Source organism: Microtus pennsylvanicus, chromosome 6 (assembly GCF_037038515.1).
Source record: "Microtus pennsylvanicus isolate mMicPen1 chromosome 6, mMicPen1.hap1, whole genome shotgun sequence".
NCBI classification, from domain to species: domain Eukaryota; kingdom Metazoa; phylum Chordata; class Mammalia; order Rodentia; family Cricetidae; genus Microtus; species Microtus pennsylvanicus.
This window is the reverse complement of record NC_134584.1, coordinates 119,162,798-119,179,335: the sequence shown is the minus strand read 5'-3', so window position 1 is coordinate 119,179,335 and position 16,538 is coordinate 119,162,798. Positions and strand designations below refer to the sequence as shown.

The window sequence follows — 16,538 nt, the reverse complement described above, 5'->3', positions numbered from 1 at the left end:
AGCAACAAAACAAAACAAAAAATCAAATACCAAGAATTTGATGAAAAGGCATCAAGAACCTCTCTCAGCTAGTTGTAAATGACTAGACTCAAGAGTTTGCCTATCATTCAACCACTGTTTACTGCAGACCTGGCACATGCCAGGCTCAGAGTTCAGTATGCTGGGGGTAGGGGTGGTAGCAAAACAGATGGAGCCTTCAAGGTGCCTACACTAGACAAACACACGCAAGGAAACGCCACAGAGTGGTGACTGAGGAAAAAAACAGACAGAATGGACCTGGAGCGGGCAATGTCAGGAAGAAGAAGGATGCGTCCCAGAAAGACAGCACAGGATGCTGAGAAGGCTCAGGGTCAGAAGACAGCCAGTGCAAAGGGCCTGGGGTAGAAATGGCCTTCGCAAGTTCCAGGAACAGAAAGGACCACGAGGTGGAAGTGCAGTGGTGTGATGGGGGGGTGTGACTGCAGGCAGAGCAGTTGTGTCTGTAAGTCCCCAGCACGGCAGGAAGCCATGAGTGGGAAGGGGCTCCACAGGAGGCGGGTGGAGCCCGAAGAAGGTGGCTGTGGCTGTTTTCAAAAAGGAAGCTACCTGAGGGACCTGCTGGGAGCCAAAGGAATTGTGCAAAGGTGTTCCTCATTTGCTTAGTGCAATCCGAACAAGGAAGGAAACAGCTGCGTATGAGGCCGTCTGGTAAACAATGAGGCCACCCTGGTAAACAAACAGCTGTCTGCCTGCCATGTGAGTGAGTGTCCCGTGCCACCCAGAAGGCATGTCCACAGTGTGCTCTGATCCCCTCTCTCGGTGGCACACCCTTCTAATCCTAGAACTTGGGAGGCAGGGGTAGGCAGATTTCTGAATCTGAGTCCAGCTTGATCTACACAGTGAGTTCTAGGCCAGCCAGGGCTACACAGTGAGATCCTGCCTAAAACATAAAAAACTATTTTCACTACCAAAGCCCAGGAGATGGCTCAGGAGGTAAAAGAGCTAGCCACAGGAGCCTGAAAACCTGAGTTTGATCCCTAGAAACCAAGTAAGAAGCCAGTGTGCTGGAATTCATCTGGAACCCCAGCACTCTTGCCGCTAGATGGAAGGTAGAGAAAGAGGAAGCCTCTGGAAGGTCACAGGTCAGCTAGTCTGGAATACCCTACTCAGCAGAAACAAGTGAGACCCTGGCTCAAAAGGAGAGAACTGAATCCCGACATTTATCCTCTGGCCACACACACACACACACACAGACTGAGACTGAGAGACTAAAAACCTCTTGGCTTCACCAGGCAGTGGTGGTGCACAACTTTAATCCCAGCACTCGGAAGACAGAAGCAGGCGAATCTCTGTGAGTTGAGGCCATCCTGGTCTACAGAGCTAGTTCCATGACAGCCTGTATAGCTCAAAAAACCTCTTGGATCCTCTGAAGGTCTGAAGGAGAAAAAAGGAGGGGGAGGGGGGCAGGGAGGCCCTCTTGAAGGCCAGGGCACAGCTGCTAAGAGATGTCTAGGGAATCAGGCCTTCCTCAGGGCAGGAGGGTCAGCCCAGCAGAGTTTCCTTCTAAGAGGACGAGCTCTTGCCATCTGGAACCTTCCAGCAGAGCCTGGAGTGAGAGAGGGAACAGCTGGTTCCAGAGCAGCACTACCTGTGCCTCTATGGGCTGGCGGCTGGCCTCAGGGAATCATGGAATCCTGGGACACAGAGAGGTCCATGACTCTGGTCACGAAAAGGTGGGGTTCTGTTCTTATTGCTAAGAGATTCTGAAGATGGGCCTGGTGGAACAGGCCTGTGTCCCCAGCTACTCAGGAGGTGGTGGCTAAAGGATCCTTGATTCAAACTCTATCTGGGCTACAGAGCGTGCTCCAGCTCAGTCTGTGAAACTTAGTGAGACCCTGTCTCAAAACAAAATGCAAAAAGACGGGTTGGAGATGTGGATCAGTAATGAGAGTGCTGGCCTAGTATGGGACACTGAGTTCCATCCCAGTCTAATACAGAAGAGAGGGAGGGAAAAGAGAAGGGAGGAAGCCCTTGCTGGCTCTAGGCACATATATGCAGCTCTCCCCTGGGTAGACAGGTGTGCCCAGCCCTGTGTGTCTGTTCCTACCGGGTGACCAGCCCAGGAATGTTTCTGTCGCGTGGTCTAAGAAGAGCCCTGAGTGCCTGCTCTCTCTGAGGATGTGGCTTAGCCAGCCTAGGCCCCACATCTGAGAGAGAACAGGCTGTCCTGGAGAGCCTCACATCTACCCACCCACCTTTCACAACTTCCAGGAAACCTCCTTCTCCAAGAAACTGTTGTGAAATCAAAACTGTCACACCAGCCAATGTGAGCGGCACCCCATGCCACTCAGGATTTAAAATGCCACTTTCCAAGCTAGGAGCGGTGGCATTGGGCCTATATAATCCCAGTACTTGGGAAGTGGGGGCAGGAAGATTAGAAATTCAAGGTCATCCTCAGCTACTCAGTAAATTGGAGGCCAGTCTGGCTTATGCGAGACCTGATCTCAGATAAACAAGATGAAAATAACAGGGGCTGGTGAAAGGGCTCAGCAGGTGAAGGCGCTCGCTGTCAGCCCGATGACAAGAATGCCATCCCTGGGACCCACGTGGTGGAGGAGAGAGCTGACTCTTGAAAGTGGCCTCTGACCTCTGACCTCCCCGTGCTGCTGTGGCACATCTGAGTGTACACACACACACAATAAACAGAAAAATTAATAAAGTTATTTTAATTAGAACTAAAATGATGCTCTGGAAACACTGGCCACCGAATGTCCTATGCCTTAATGACCACTGGGACTATCTGTGACTCCAGGGTCTCAGCAACCACTGGGAACAGACCTGCCCTCTGACCTTGAAACCAGTAGAGGGACTCGCCAGCCACAGCACTCCCTGCATCAAGGGTGGCTAAGGTCCTTAGACATAAGAGGAGGCCAGGGCACTGCCACACTCAAAGACAAGGTCTCTGCTGCAGCCTCACTGTCAAGGAGGGCCCAGGGTCCCCAGTCCTCTGCCCCGGGTGTCACTTCTGTCTGTTCCTACCGGGTGACCAGGCATGCACTACAGGACAAAGGTCCAATGTCATGCTCCTTGCTGGGTTCAGTGCCTAGGAATGCGAGGGCTTCCCTTGTGGAGGAGGCCCCATGGATGAGTAGGGGCTAAAGAGCCCACACCTTTAATCCCAGCACTCAGGAAGCAGAGGCAGGCAGATCTCTGTGAGTTTGAGGCCAGCCTGGTCTACAGAGTGAGTTCCAAGATAGCCAGGGCTACACAGAAAAGTCTTGGAAAAACAAAAGCCCACTGGTGTCAGGAAGAAGGAGTATATGGAAGGGCCCTCTGAGAGCCAATTCCTGTGGGTGTTTTCTGAACCAGAGCCACCTGGCTCTGTGAGAGGACCCAGTGTCCGAGGGTTTGGAACAGACTAGAGAGTCATGTGAGCAGCCACGGCCGCTGGACCCCATCATCCACTTACTGGGGGCCACCTGCTCTAGCCTTTGTTTCCCAACCAGAACTTTCTCTCCTAGAGGGAGGGAGGAGCCTCACGACCTTAGGAAGATTCTGAGGAGTATAGGATTCACAGCCTGGGAGAGAGACAGACCTGGGCACACAAGAAGCAACTAACTGTCCACAGCCTCAGGAGACAACAAGCATGCTCTCACCTCTGCAGCCTCCAGAATCATGAGGGGAAAAGGTCATGGCAGTCAGAGTGTACTACTGTGAGCCAGGCCCTCTACTCAGGCCCCTCAAGGGAGGTCTTTTGACAATCCCACCCTCCTTATATGTCAAGGCTGCATGGTGTATGTGTGGGGTGTGGGGGGGGTGTGGGGGTGTGGGTGTCACTTCTCTGAAGTTAGTGCTGTCAAGAGGAAACCGCAAGGGAAATGGGTCTTCGCAATTCACTTTCACAGAATAGGGTCACATGGATAAAGCAGCCTGGTAGCCTGGAGCAGAGGCTGTTCTGGAGAACATTCTAGAAAGCCACGCTAAGGACTCAGATGTCAGTAAGGGATCTGAGAATGCAGCTGGGGTATGTTGCCAGTGTCACACAAGAAGGGTGCTCATCGCTGTGACTCAGGCCTCAAAGTGGAAATGGCCCTAGTGGGAAAGCGCCCAGAGCCATGTGCCCCCAGTGCTGCTCCATGCTGCAGCCAACAGACACAGCAGAGGCAGGAAGTCAGGCCTGTGATTGCATAAGAGAAAACCCAGAACAGTCAGCATGACCCTTACTTTCTGCCCATTACCACCAGGCCCTGTCCCAATGACTCTTGTCTTCAAGTCTATGAGGTTAGAGAAGATGGCAAAACTGCCAAACATAGATGCATCTTCAGGGAGGAGTGGGTGTCACAATCACTTGGCACTGTTGTGCTCCCATCACAGAGATTAAAAAAAAATTAAACAAAAACTTAGCAAGACCAGCCTTCAGGCTGAGGTGACAGGCCAGCCTCCAGACTGAAGTGATGAAGCCAACTTCAGGCTAAGGTGATGAAGCCAGCCTTAAGGCTGAGGTGACAGGCCAACCTTTAGGCTGAGGTGACAGGCCAGCCTCCAGACTGAAGTGATGAAGCCAACTTCAGGCTAAGATGATGAAGCCAGCCTTAAGGCTGAGGTGACGACAGGCCAGCCTCCAGACTGAACAGATAAGGCCAGCCTTCAGGCTAAGGTGAGAGACCAGCCTTCAGGCTGAGGTGACGAGACCAGCCTCCAGGTTGAGGGGATCATTGCCCAAAGCACAGGCAGGTGCAGGTTTCCAATCGTGGAGTCTGTAGGGCCCTGCATCTGTATGCAGTTTTCAGAGCTTTTGGGAAACCAGACCTTGGTCCTCGAAGTCTTGTGGAATAAATGAGCACACACACACACACACACCCCAACATACGCATGCACATATACACATACAGACACATATGACATATAATGCACATGAGGAAAAAGAGCTAGAAGCCTACACACCCCCAAAAAATGTGCAGCAGTTTTTAGGTGATGTACAGCAGACAGATGTTCTGCTTATCTAAAATTTCTACACTTTCCACAAAGCATACATCAGAAATAGAGAAAGAAAGCTTCTGGGAAAACAAAAGAATCAGAAGAGAGAATCCCAGACTCGACCTGGACACTGTGGTGACAAAGAGCGAACCAGCTTTGAAACATAAGGAGCTGCGGGGCCCAAGGGCCAGCCCTACCTCTCTGACTGCACCCCATTCCTGAGCGAGCCCACGTAGCTCTTCTTTTTGTCCACGGGCATCACATCTGCGTAGCCGCCGTTCTCGTCGCTGAAGACACCTGCGTGCACAGCTGCCTTGCAAATGCTGGACGTCTGCGAGGACAGGAGGCCGTGGTTAGTGCCAGCGTCCAGGCACCTGGTGCCGCCCATCACACTGACTCCAGGAAACAGCCCAAACCACCTTGGCTCCTGAGCGTCCCTCAGAGAACTGCCACTGTCACTCACCCACAGATTCTACTCTCATCCCACAAGTCTGAGCTGTCACGCTATGCCTGACCCTGCGGGGTTTCGGGCTTCAGCAGGGACCAAGCGAAGACCCTGCTTCTATGGAGTCGAGGGAGCGAATAAACAAACACACAAACAAGGTTGATGAGGGAAATAAAATTAGATCACAGGAGGCAAACGGCTGGAAGAGGCTGATTCAGAGTAGCAGTGGGCAGACTAGCGACAGAGAAGTTCCAGTCACAGTCCTGTGGCTGCCATCTGTAAGCGTAGTGTTCTAGGCAGAGAGAGCCGACTATGCAAAGGCCCTGAGGTAGGAGTGAACACATCATGTCCCAGGAGGAAAAAGGAAGCTAGGATGGGTGGGCACTCTCGGATCCTCATAACACACTAAGGCTCAGGCTGGTGTTAGGTGTTCTGGTTTTTGGACCTCAGGTGATATGGACCCGGTTGATGAGGCTCTGAGTTCAAGGCTCATGGGGTCTTAGCACATTGGGTAGAAGACAGGAAGGACACATCCATCTACTTTTCATCCAGAGGCAGGACTATTCAGGGTGGTCCCAACCGAGGTCCATTTAAGGCCGAGAACTGCCAAGTCACCTCCATGGCCATGGTGTTTTCCTCAGGCTGTGGCAGCCTATGTAAATTGCGGATTCCATTTCTTCTTCCTGTGTGCTCCATGGAGATGGAATCTGAAGCCTTGTGTGCACCGACCAATTGCCCTGCCTCAGAACTGCACCCCCAAACTGTGGTCTCTGTCTTTGATGCACCATGGGACCAACTGCATGCAGTCTTGTCATGAAGATGGTGCCCAAGCATCTTAACCTCTTTCCTGGAGGCCTCGGCTGCACTGGAGCTGAGCCATCTCCAGCCTGGTATGAGAACACGCATGCTAGCCCTGAGTGACTCTCAGTTCCGGCTATGATCCCGTTTGTCCTAACGAGGCGGGTGGTAACCATTCTTCCCACTTCTCGGGCCAGCGAGCTGGGCACACAGGGTCAGTCACTTTGCCAAAGCCACTTGAGAACTGTCGACGCCAACTGAAGCCAGGGTGAGGGCAGGGTCTGTTCCTGCGGTCAGCATAACAATCGTCCCCAGAGATGACCACAGCCTAATCCCCAGAACCATGAACAGCAAAAGGGGCTTTGCAGATGGGATTAAGTTAAGGAGGTTGGGATGGGAGATTACCCAGTTTATCCCAGCGGCCCAGTGACAGCACAGAGTCCTGTAACAGGGAGGGGCTCAGAGCTGGAGCGCATCAGACTCCTCTGGCCATTGCTGACTTTGAATAGAGTAGGAGCCAAGGCACGCAGGTGGCCTGGAGAGACCAGCAGAGGCCAGGGCTTTGGCTCTGTTGGTTGTCCTCTTGCCACACCGAAGGGTGGAGTCAGCGACACGCCCCACAGTCTCCGGAGGTGTGCGAATGGAGGCTCACACTAGGGAGTATCGCCTCCCAGAACTGTGACCAAGGTACTCCTTGGACAGCCTTCTTCAGCCTGGTTGATGTCCGTCTTCCAAAACCATGAGACTCAAGAGTCACTGATGCCTAAGAAGACTCCAGGTTGGCTCGACCATGGCTGTCTTCAGTCAGAGCAGCTGGGATCATTACACAAGAGCATCACCTGATCCGGCCTGCGGACATTCCCGAATGAAGGGAAAGGGGTTCCCAGAACCTTAGAGACCCCTTGCTTCTTTATTCAGAAGATAGAGTTGACTGGTGGGGTCTCTTCCTGTATAATTGTGAGGCACCCAGGGGGACTCCTCACTGGTATGCATGACTGCCTAAACACCTGTAACTTCCTGGTGGACTGTGAGTCACCCACAGTGCTGTAAGTAACCTCAGTAAACTCACTGGTTCACCAGGCTGAACATGGATGGAATTCTTTCTTTGGTCTATGGGCGACCTCTCCATTTTTGGGAATCAACATCGCATGGTCTCCTTGGAAAAGCCACCCTCCCTACTGGACAGTTAGATCTGCTGTTAAAAGTTTGAGTCCAGGAGCCACACCCAAGGCTCAAAAAAACTGAAGGGATGCTCTTTAACGCTCTGGGGACATGTCTAGTCTTCTTCAACCAACAAAAGGTGCAAGCAGGATGGTTAGCCCCAAGTGGTCCTGGGAAGAGCCTGGGAGACCAGGAAGAGCTGATGATTGGCAAGGTCTGGTTCCAATCCTGAGCACGGCAGGATGGCTGGTCCTTATGTCTTTGCGAAGAAGCATTTTTTTTTATTTTCTTGCCCTGAAGAAGCATCCAAAACTTCCAGTGCCCTAAGAGGTTTGTGCTTTGTAAGGTTAAGCGGCAACAGACCAAATTTGTCTTCGAGGAGATGCTGGTGACATCAAGCCATCATTCAGTTCCAGAATCCCCAGGAACTACTTCTTGGAGGCGCATTATACAAGTGGCTTATTGTGTTGACTGGCAACTGGCCAATCACTGTGCCTGTCCCCTAGCAACGCTCATCCTGTCTTGGGACTGCCATTTCCAGGAGCAAGGCATTGGTTTCCACTGGGGCAGATGCCAGGAAAGGCCTCCTATATCTCCCAAGTCTCCTGGGGTTGCACACTCACCCCAAGGGAGGTGTATCTTCCCTGGAGGCCAAGAGGCCGAGGCTGCAGCCTCAGGGACAGCTCTTCACCCCCTCCCTGGAGAAATTCCAGATACCATGACGCCCACATTTCCTGGATGAAACATTCATGCAAGGCAGGCTGTCCTCACATCTCACGCCTGGAGATGCTCAACATCTCTGACTACTGCTAGACAGACACGTTCTTTCTCCTTTCCTCTCCCCACATCCTTCCTCCCTCTGCCTCTCCTGCCACATGTAGGAGCTGGTCACTGTCTGCTCATGCTGGCTCAACATTAATTCAGGGCCATTTCATAACGACCTCTATGAGACTAGAGGCTCATCACAGTACGTGGTAGCTGTGGGGCCCACGATGGCCTGGTGGGAACAGCACAGGTAATACTGGAGCTGTGGCCAGCCTGTCACTTATTCTGACTTCATGGTCCCCCAAGGTAATGGTCATTATCAATCCTTTTCGGCAGATGGGAGACTGAGGGCCAGGAGCTAAACAACCTACCCACAGTCACTTAGAAGGACGACAGAGCCATGATCCCACAGAAAGGGGCAGTAAAGCACAAAGGGCTGTGTTCCTCAAAGCAGGGCTCAGAACTGCACACGACCTGGTGCATGGTAACTACCATAGGCAAAGGCCAGTAACTGCCAAGCCTACTGTCACCACCACCAGGACCCCAAACCCTCAAGGACTGTCCTTGACCGCCAAGGACCTTCAGCAGCAAGTCACAACCACCAGCAGCCATGCCCCCCGGGAAGGTGCTCAAACACAGGCTCTGCAGCTCTCCTCAGGTCCACTGGGTCAGGACATCTGAGGAGGGGTTGTCCCATCTAAACACTGCTCCTCTCCAGAATCCTGATGCCCGAACAACGGGAGTTTGTCTGAGCAGTAGATGAGACCAGAAGGATGGGTAAAGGAAACTGAGGCTCAGTGGGAAAAGACATCCACACGGGTAACTCCCCCGGCTGGGGCCAGCTCGGGCCTCCTGGCCTCGGCTCTGCTGTCTGAGCCACGCCCGGACAATCCTGCTTGTAGCTCACCACAAAGGGAGCTGCCGCCAGGACAGGCACTCTGCTAAAAGGCTGTATCCGTGGCACTCGGAGGCCCTTCAAAGGTCTGGAGACTACACTCCCAAAATAAATCTCTTAGCTAAACAGACATTTTCCAAGAGGCAGCATCATTTCCCAGAATACAAAGTGACCTAGAAACACAGGCCAGCAGTGCCTGGGGATGGAGATACACGCTTCCTCCCTTCTCCTGCCTACAGCTCTCTCTCCGTCTTCACACTCCCCCACCACGCACACCTTTCCTGATTTCTCCTTCCTTACTACCTTCTTTATAAAGGGTTTTTAGCATCAGTGACTGCAGTATCATTTTTTTTTTGCTGTTGTTGTTCAATACTGAGCCATCACTGTGTGCCAAGCCAGAAGCCCTGCCACTTCCAAGGCTCATAGTTCAAGTGGACGCACTCATTAAAGGCTTCCTTCACATACGTGCCTGCTCCTGAGGGCGGAGGTACAGGTAAGCAGACAGAGGCAGACTAAGAGGAAAGGGAGCATGCAAACCCATCTCATCTCGCCATGTGTTCACTGTGGGACTTGAGCCAGGCTCTTCTAAGCCTTAATCCCCCCCTCTTTGCAAAATGATAAGGATTCCTAAACAAGGTGTTTTTTTATAATAAAAAAAAACTTGAAACACATCAGGTACTAAAGAAAAGGCTTTGCGGCTTTACTATCACACAGCCCCATGTAGGAGAAGAGGAGCGCACCCTAGTTTCGGATTTCTATGTTTTTTTTTTTTTGCTTTATGTGTTTAGTTGCCACGTTATTTTGTGCATACAGATTTGACTTTTATATCTCCATAAACTGCATCTCTTGTGCTCTTGTTTGAAGAATCGTTCTGTTCCGTTCAGTACATTTCACTTTGGTCAGCTAATAACATGCAACTTTTTAAATGGTTTGTATCTGGTTGAAATAGTTTTGTCCAGCCTTTTATTTTGAAAACATTTTAAAATCACAACCTGGAGCTTATTTTGTTTTGTTTTCTCCTTTCTTTGTTCTTTTTTTTTTTATTCTTTTAGTTTTTGAGGATGGAAACCAGGGTTTCATATTAGGTGAACTACAGCAACCGATGCATGGTATTTTACTTCTTCAGGAAAGTTCTAACTTTTAGAACTTCATCTCAGCTAAAAAGCTTTCCAGACTCTTTTTTTTTTCTTTTAAGGCTCATAAAGAAAGAAGAAAAAAAGACAAGGAGAAAAGCTTAGTCATGAAGGAGGCCACTGTGGCCTTATGGAACCAAGTGACTTCACGGTTACAGGAATCTGGGACAATTGAAGGCAGATGGAAGCAAAGATGGCGGTGGTGAGGGGAGAGGACCATTTACAGGATGGGGAAAGTGTGAGCGATGCGTTAGCTGGAGACAGATGATATGACCAGCTGGCAGGTTTTCGGGCTAGAAGATACCCTGGGCTGGAACAAGTCTGGCTGGCTCTGGGATTTCCACTCAGGAAGAGGAAAAGAACTCCTCAGAGGGACTGCACAGGCCTGTGGGCAGCTGGGGTAGGGGGTGGGCTCGAACCTTCTGGGTCACTGTGTCCCTAAACCCTGGACACCAGAGGGAACACACTGAGCTCTGAAAATTAACAAAGGAAAACTGGGCCTTCACATCTGTGTTAGGAGAAAAGATAGGAGACGGGCTGGTCAGTGTACCAGGGTCTCGCCAGAGCAATTTGTGTGTGTGTGTGTGTGTGTGTGTGTGTGTGTGTGTGTGTGCTTATAGCTAAGAACCAGCACTTGTCAAAAGAATCCAGAGAAATGGAAAGGTGACTGTACTGGCTAGTTTGCTGTCAACTTGACAGGCTAGCATCTTCTGGGCAGAGGGACTCTCAACTGAGAAAATGCCTCCATCCAATTGGCCTGTGGGCCTTTTCCTTGATTAACAATGGATGGGGGAGGGCCCAGATCACTAGGGTCAGCGCCACTCCTGGGCAGGTGCTCCTAAGCCATGCGAACGCGAGCGAGCAGACCACGAGGAGCCAGCCAGTAAACGGTGGCCAGTCAGCTCTTGCCTCCAGACACCTGTCCTAGCTTTTCTCAGGGACAGCATGAGCCCTGAGAGCTGCAAGCTGAAATAAACCCTCTTCTCCCTAAGCTGCTTTGGCAGCCAAAGAAACCCTAACTATGTCAGTGATTGAATAACTGAGAGAGCAAAGCTACGAAACAAACACAAAGACCTTCAAACCATGAAAGACATTCCAAGTGTGGGGAGACAGGCTAGGGCTTCCATTCATAAAGACAGACGGTGGGAGTCCGACCCATCTATGGATGGAACACTGAAGCCAAGGCTGTAAGTCACAGGTGGGCTCAGTGCAACCAGAGGCTACGGCATGGGATCTCAGTTCCTAGCTTCCACACCTCGGGACTGGGTTTCTGAGGTGGCCGCTGAGCAAGCTGGCCCTACTCACGTCAGCGTAGATGTTGGTTCCGAACACAGGGGCCCAATAGGACGGTTCTTCTCCGCAGCGCGCAGGACACCGGACTCTGGAAATGAGAAGGAATTCTAGGGAGGACCAGCAGAAGATGCGTCCTGGCCTCACCCCTTGTCTGAGTTTTCAGATTCACAGTCTCTAGATGAGGAAGCAAAGTTACCGTGCTCTCTTGCATTCTCTCATCACATTTTTATCTGTTCTCTGTGTGTGTGTGTGTGTGTGCATGTGTGTATGTGCATGTGTGTGTGTGTATGTGCGCGCACGTGTGAACTCAGACATGCCATGGCACATGTGTAGAGATCAGAGCTCAAGCTGCAGGAGTCAGCTCTGGCACCCCATGGGTCCTGGGGAACCAGCTCAGGTGGTCAGGCTTGGCAACAAGAGCCCTCACCCCCTGAGCCATCTTGTTAAGTCTCCAGCTTGCTCTTTACAGACAACACAGAGGCCTGGGAATCATGGCTCAGGGGTGGAACATTTTCTTGTACACACAGGGCCCAGGATCTAGCCCAGCACTGACTGAAGCAAAGGAGACAATTGTCATCGCCACCCCCGCCATGGCTGTGGGAAACACATCCTTGTCTTTGTGTAGCCATGCATGTAGAACTTGAAAATCCCATGGAAACGGTCACAAAGAAATAAAGCAGAGAAATAAGGCCCCAGGAGAGGCAAGCTGGGCTGTGGGATTGCACCTTCCCTTCCTGGGTGTTGGTGGAGTGTGCCGTAGGTGCAGAACATAGATCATTATCAATGAGCTTTCCCTATGTGGGGAGGAAGGGTGGAGGGCCCTCACCTCAGTGACTCAGAATATTTCAAGAACGGCACAGATAACTTGGGGCAGAAAGGGTTAGATTACTGTGGTGGCCTCAGCCCAACTGATGGCCCCAGGGATGAAGAGGGCTCCTCAGACTGGAAATGGGTGGGTCCAGGTGACTGGCAAGCCCCATGCCAGGAAGAAAAGCATGAACTTTGCCTAAGAAAAGGCCTTTTGTGTCTGTTTGGAACAGTTTACCACAGGCTGAGCCCAGGGACCACAAAGCCAAGATGGCGGCTGAAAGCCACCTGGCCCAGAGACAGGCAGGATGCTTGGCAGGAAGAAAACCAATCAGCCAGACTGAGGCAGTTCCTGGAGAGGAAGGGAAGGAACAGGCAGGGAAACAGTGTGTGTGCTGTGTGTATGTGTTGTGTGTGTATGTGTGTGTATGCTGTATGTATGCGGTATGTGTGTGTGCTATGTGTATGTATGGTGAGTGTGTGCTATATGTATGTGATGTGTATGTACATATGTGATGTGTATGTGTGAGTGTGCAAGCTGTGTACTGTGTGTATGTGATATGTATATGTGTGTGTGGTGCGTGTGTTTGTATGTGATGTGTGTGCATGGTGTGTGGTAAGTATGTTGTGTGTGTGTTTGTGTGGTATGTGTGTGGTGTGTGTATGTGTCTTTGTGGTATGGTATGTGTATAGTATGTGGTATGGGGTGTGGGAGGGTATGTGTTTTATGTATGTGTATTTGTGGTGTGGTATGTGTTGTGTATGGGGTGGAGTATGTTTTAAAAAACAGTTTAAGAGTGTAAGAACTCTCAAACCTGCTCCTGGGGGTGTCGGGTCAGAAAGCAGCCTGGGCACGTGGACCCTGGCAAGGCTTTCTCTGTTTGTGTTTCCTGCCCTTTCCTTCTGTTTCTGACTAACACTCAAGAAATCCATTAAATTGCTGCGATGTTTCCTTGACTGCTTGAGCCAGAGTGGTCTCCATAACGACATCCTCGCAGGCTCTCCCCTGTGCAGACCTGAGGGTTCTATCCCTTTCCCTTCCAGAATCCAGTCTCCAGGCCCCAGGGCTCCCAGGACAGCACATCACCCACACTAGAGGGGGCTGTCCAGCTCAGGGTGCTGGATACACACTGCACCCCACCACACGGCAGCTACCGTGGGGCTGAGCTCTGCTCTGGCCAGAGATCTTCTCTTTGCTGTCTTTTCTGACAGGGGAGCAACTTGTAGCCAGCAGGCACATCCAGGCTCTGCTGCATCCAGGAGGGGGAGCATTTCTGTGTCCCCTTCCAAGGGGCTCTGGGGGAGCTTTAGAGACATGGGTCCCCAGAACAAGACGAGCCCTCTCTGGCGAGTCAAGGCTCAGTCAAACACAGTGGCTTTGTTATGTTCACCAAAGCTGGGTAGAGAAGTTCCCAAGCCCAAAGTTCTCTGCACTGAGGCTCTGGTGTCTGGGGAAGGCCCCGGGTATCTGATGATCTTAACCTGCCACCCATGAGGAGTAGGGGGACTTAGGGTGGGAGTTAAATATCTCCAGCTTAGATAGAGGGCTGGCTTCTGCGTCCAGCCCTGTAGAGAGGAGGCAGGCCTGCAGGAAGACACCTCAGGCGAGGGGCATCTGTTCCTCTTACCTCGGGCAGTGAGTGGCCGGCTTCTCAAAGGGACAGAGCTGCGCGACTGTGGCGTGGCAGTCCACACTCTGCTCTGAGGACAGGAGACAAAGTGTCAGGTCACGGCCCACGGATCAACAGACTAGAGACAGCCCCACAGCCCAATATGTCCGCCTGTGCGTACATCTCCCTTGGTCTCCCCATGAGAGAGTCCCATGCTGCCACCTGAAAACTGATGCTTGCTTTCAAAACCTGTCCCCTGTTCAGCCACCTTTGACCATCCCGGGTGTGATTCTGTGTCTACCCGCGGAGAAGCTGGGGGACACTAGTGGCCACAGTGGCCCGATCGTTAGCTCCTGCCTCAGTTTCTCATCTCCCTGGCATCTATCTCTGCCAGGACAGTGATTCCACCCATGGAGGCCTTTGACCAGCAGACCTGACGTTGACCATGTCTATGGTATTCAGGTGGCAGCCACACCCCCGTGTTTCTGGCTCACCCATTTATAGCCAAGTTCAAAGCTAAATATTCTTAGAAACCAGTGGTGGTGGAGCAGAGGCAGGCGGATCACTGAGTTCCAGGACAGCCTGGTCTACAGAGCGAGTGCCAGGACAGCCAGGGCTAAACAGAGAAACACTGTCTTGGAAAACCAAAAAAGAAAAAAAAATAAAGAAAAAAGAAGGAAGGAAGGAAAAGAGGGAAGGGGAGGGAGAGACGGAGGGAGGGAGGGAGAGAGGGAGGGATAGCAGGAGGGAGGGAGGGAGGGATAGCAGGAGGGAGGGAGGGAGGGAAAGAAGAAAGGAAGAAAAGAAGGAAGGGAGGAAGGAAGGAAAAGAAAAAGAAACCAGTAAGAGAAATGCCCTCTCCTGACAGAGCCTTTCTTGGGAACAATGGTTCAGGCTGAAATGATAACTACAAAGCAAAGATGAAGGAAGGGAGATTTCCTGGGAAACCCCAGGCTCCCCATGCATCATCCTTCTCCCTCGGGGCCTGGCTGGCTTACCTTTTACTTTGGACACTGTGAAGGAGCTAGAAGGCTTGTATTTGCTGGAAAGGAAAACATGAGTCAGGGCATTCTGAGTACTAACAGCTCACATGCCTCACACTGCCTGAAGCTTAGACTATTCAGAGTGGGATTGCACGACGTTTTTGTTTGCTTGTTTGTTTTCTTTTTCAAGACAAGGTTTCTCTGGACCCTGGCTGTCCTCGAACTCGCTCTATAGACCAGGCTGACCTCGAACTCACAGAGATCCTCCTGCCTCTGCCTCTCAAGAGCTGAAATTAAAAGTGTGCACAACTACCACCCGACCAGAACCCTTCTTAGAATAATACACTTCTTTTTTGGTTTCTTTTTATGTTTCAGGAGGGTTGGAGCTCACTGTAGTGTGGGCTAGCCTCAAACTCATGGTGATCCTGCTTCAGACAGAATAAAGGTTTTTAAATGTGTAAGATGAAGCAGAGGTCAGAAGGCTAGAGGAAGTAAGATCCAGAACGTCACCAGGTGGCCTGACCCTCGGAGACCTCTGACTGGATCAGCCGGTAGCCAGAAGTTAGTCAACTGTGCTGCGTGGGTTGGCTTTTGTATTCCTGTTTTCTTAGAACATTGCCAAAGTTTCGATAACATGTAGGGGTAAGGATGTGTTTGTGAGGGGTGGGAGGGGGTGTGTGCTTGTGGGTTGCACATGCAAGTGTGTGCACACATGTGTGAAGACCGGAGATCAGCCTCAGGCACCATTCACGTTTTGGGGGGTGGGGGGCTCTTACTTGCCAGGAGCTCAGCAGGTAGGCTAGGTTGCCACTGAGTTCCAGGGACCCTCCTGTCTCTGCCTCCCCAGTGCCAGGATTACAAGTACACACCCCACACAGGGCTTTTTACACAGGTCCTTGTGTTTGCATGACAAGCACTTTACCAACTGAGCCCTCTCCCTGGCCCTCAAAACCACTTCTACAATAAGAGATCACTGTCAGGATGCCTCCCCCCTCCCCTCCACACAGAGAACAGGACAGGTACCTCAGGGACTCCACGCCATTTTTTTGAGATTTAACAAAGAAGGGGACCATCCCGTTCCTGGTAACATCCACCAGGCCACCTCGATCATCAATGACGCCATAATGGAGAGCAGCCCGGCATATGCTGGAGGACTACAGAGCAGAGAAGAGAACACAGATGAACCATCTGAGGCTCTTGTCCCCGGCCAACCAAAAGTCAAAACTTTGGACCAAAATACGCCCCACCCAACCATCCATTCATAGCTGTCCTTAGCCCCACCCTTGTTCCTGGATGGCTTAAGAGCTCATCCTAGCTGCGTAAGCCCGTTTAGCCAAGCGTGTTGACTCCAGTCCCACAGTAATATCCAGTCCTGGTTCCCAGGAGTGGCTTCAGCAGCTTTTGAGCCACTAGACTACGCAGATCAGTTCATTCAGACGGTCCAGGTTGAGTAAGAACCGAACACCCGTCTCCATGAATCTCATTTGCTTTAAGCTACCTGGTGGGGTTTCCCATGTGCTGGCTACAGAAACACTGGCCACACTCACACTCTCATAAAACAGAGATCCAAAAATCTTCGCCTTGTTGTTCAGACAGCCTGCAGGGCACTGGTACCTGATGGGTGAGAAAAAAGCTCATTGGTGAGAGCGCTCAGTGACGCTGCCATGTTTCCTCGCTAGCTTTCTCACTGAA

The 16,538-nt window shown here is 51.5% G+C and overlaps 1 protein-coding gene across 1 annotated transcript in view; it reads right to left on the bottom strand.

The window, feature by feature from the left end:
* Positions 1-16,538, bottom strand: part of Crispld2 (cysteine rich secretory protein LCCL domain containing 2) — a 53,343-nt gene that overhangs the window by 6,834 nt on the left and 29,971 nt on the right. The window contains exons 9-14 of the mRNA XM_075977454.1: positions 16,394-16,460; positions 15,870-16,000; positions 14,862-14,905; positions 13,882-13,954; positions 11,459-11,534; positions 5,154-5,287 (exon numbers count right to left, since the gene is read on the bottom strand). Of these exons, the coding sequence (XP_075833569.1) occupies positions 5,154-5,287; positions 11,459-11,534; positions 13,882-13,954; positions 14,862-14,905; positions 15,870-16,000; positions 16,394-16,460 (525 nt within the window). The remainder of the gene's footprint in view (positions 1-5,153; positions 5,288-11,458; positions 11,535-13,881; positions 13,955-14,861; positions 14,906-15,869; positions 16,001-16,393; positions 16,461-16,538) is intronic.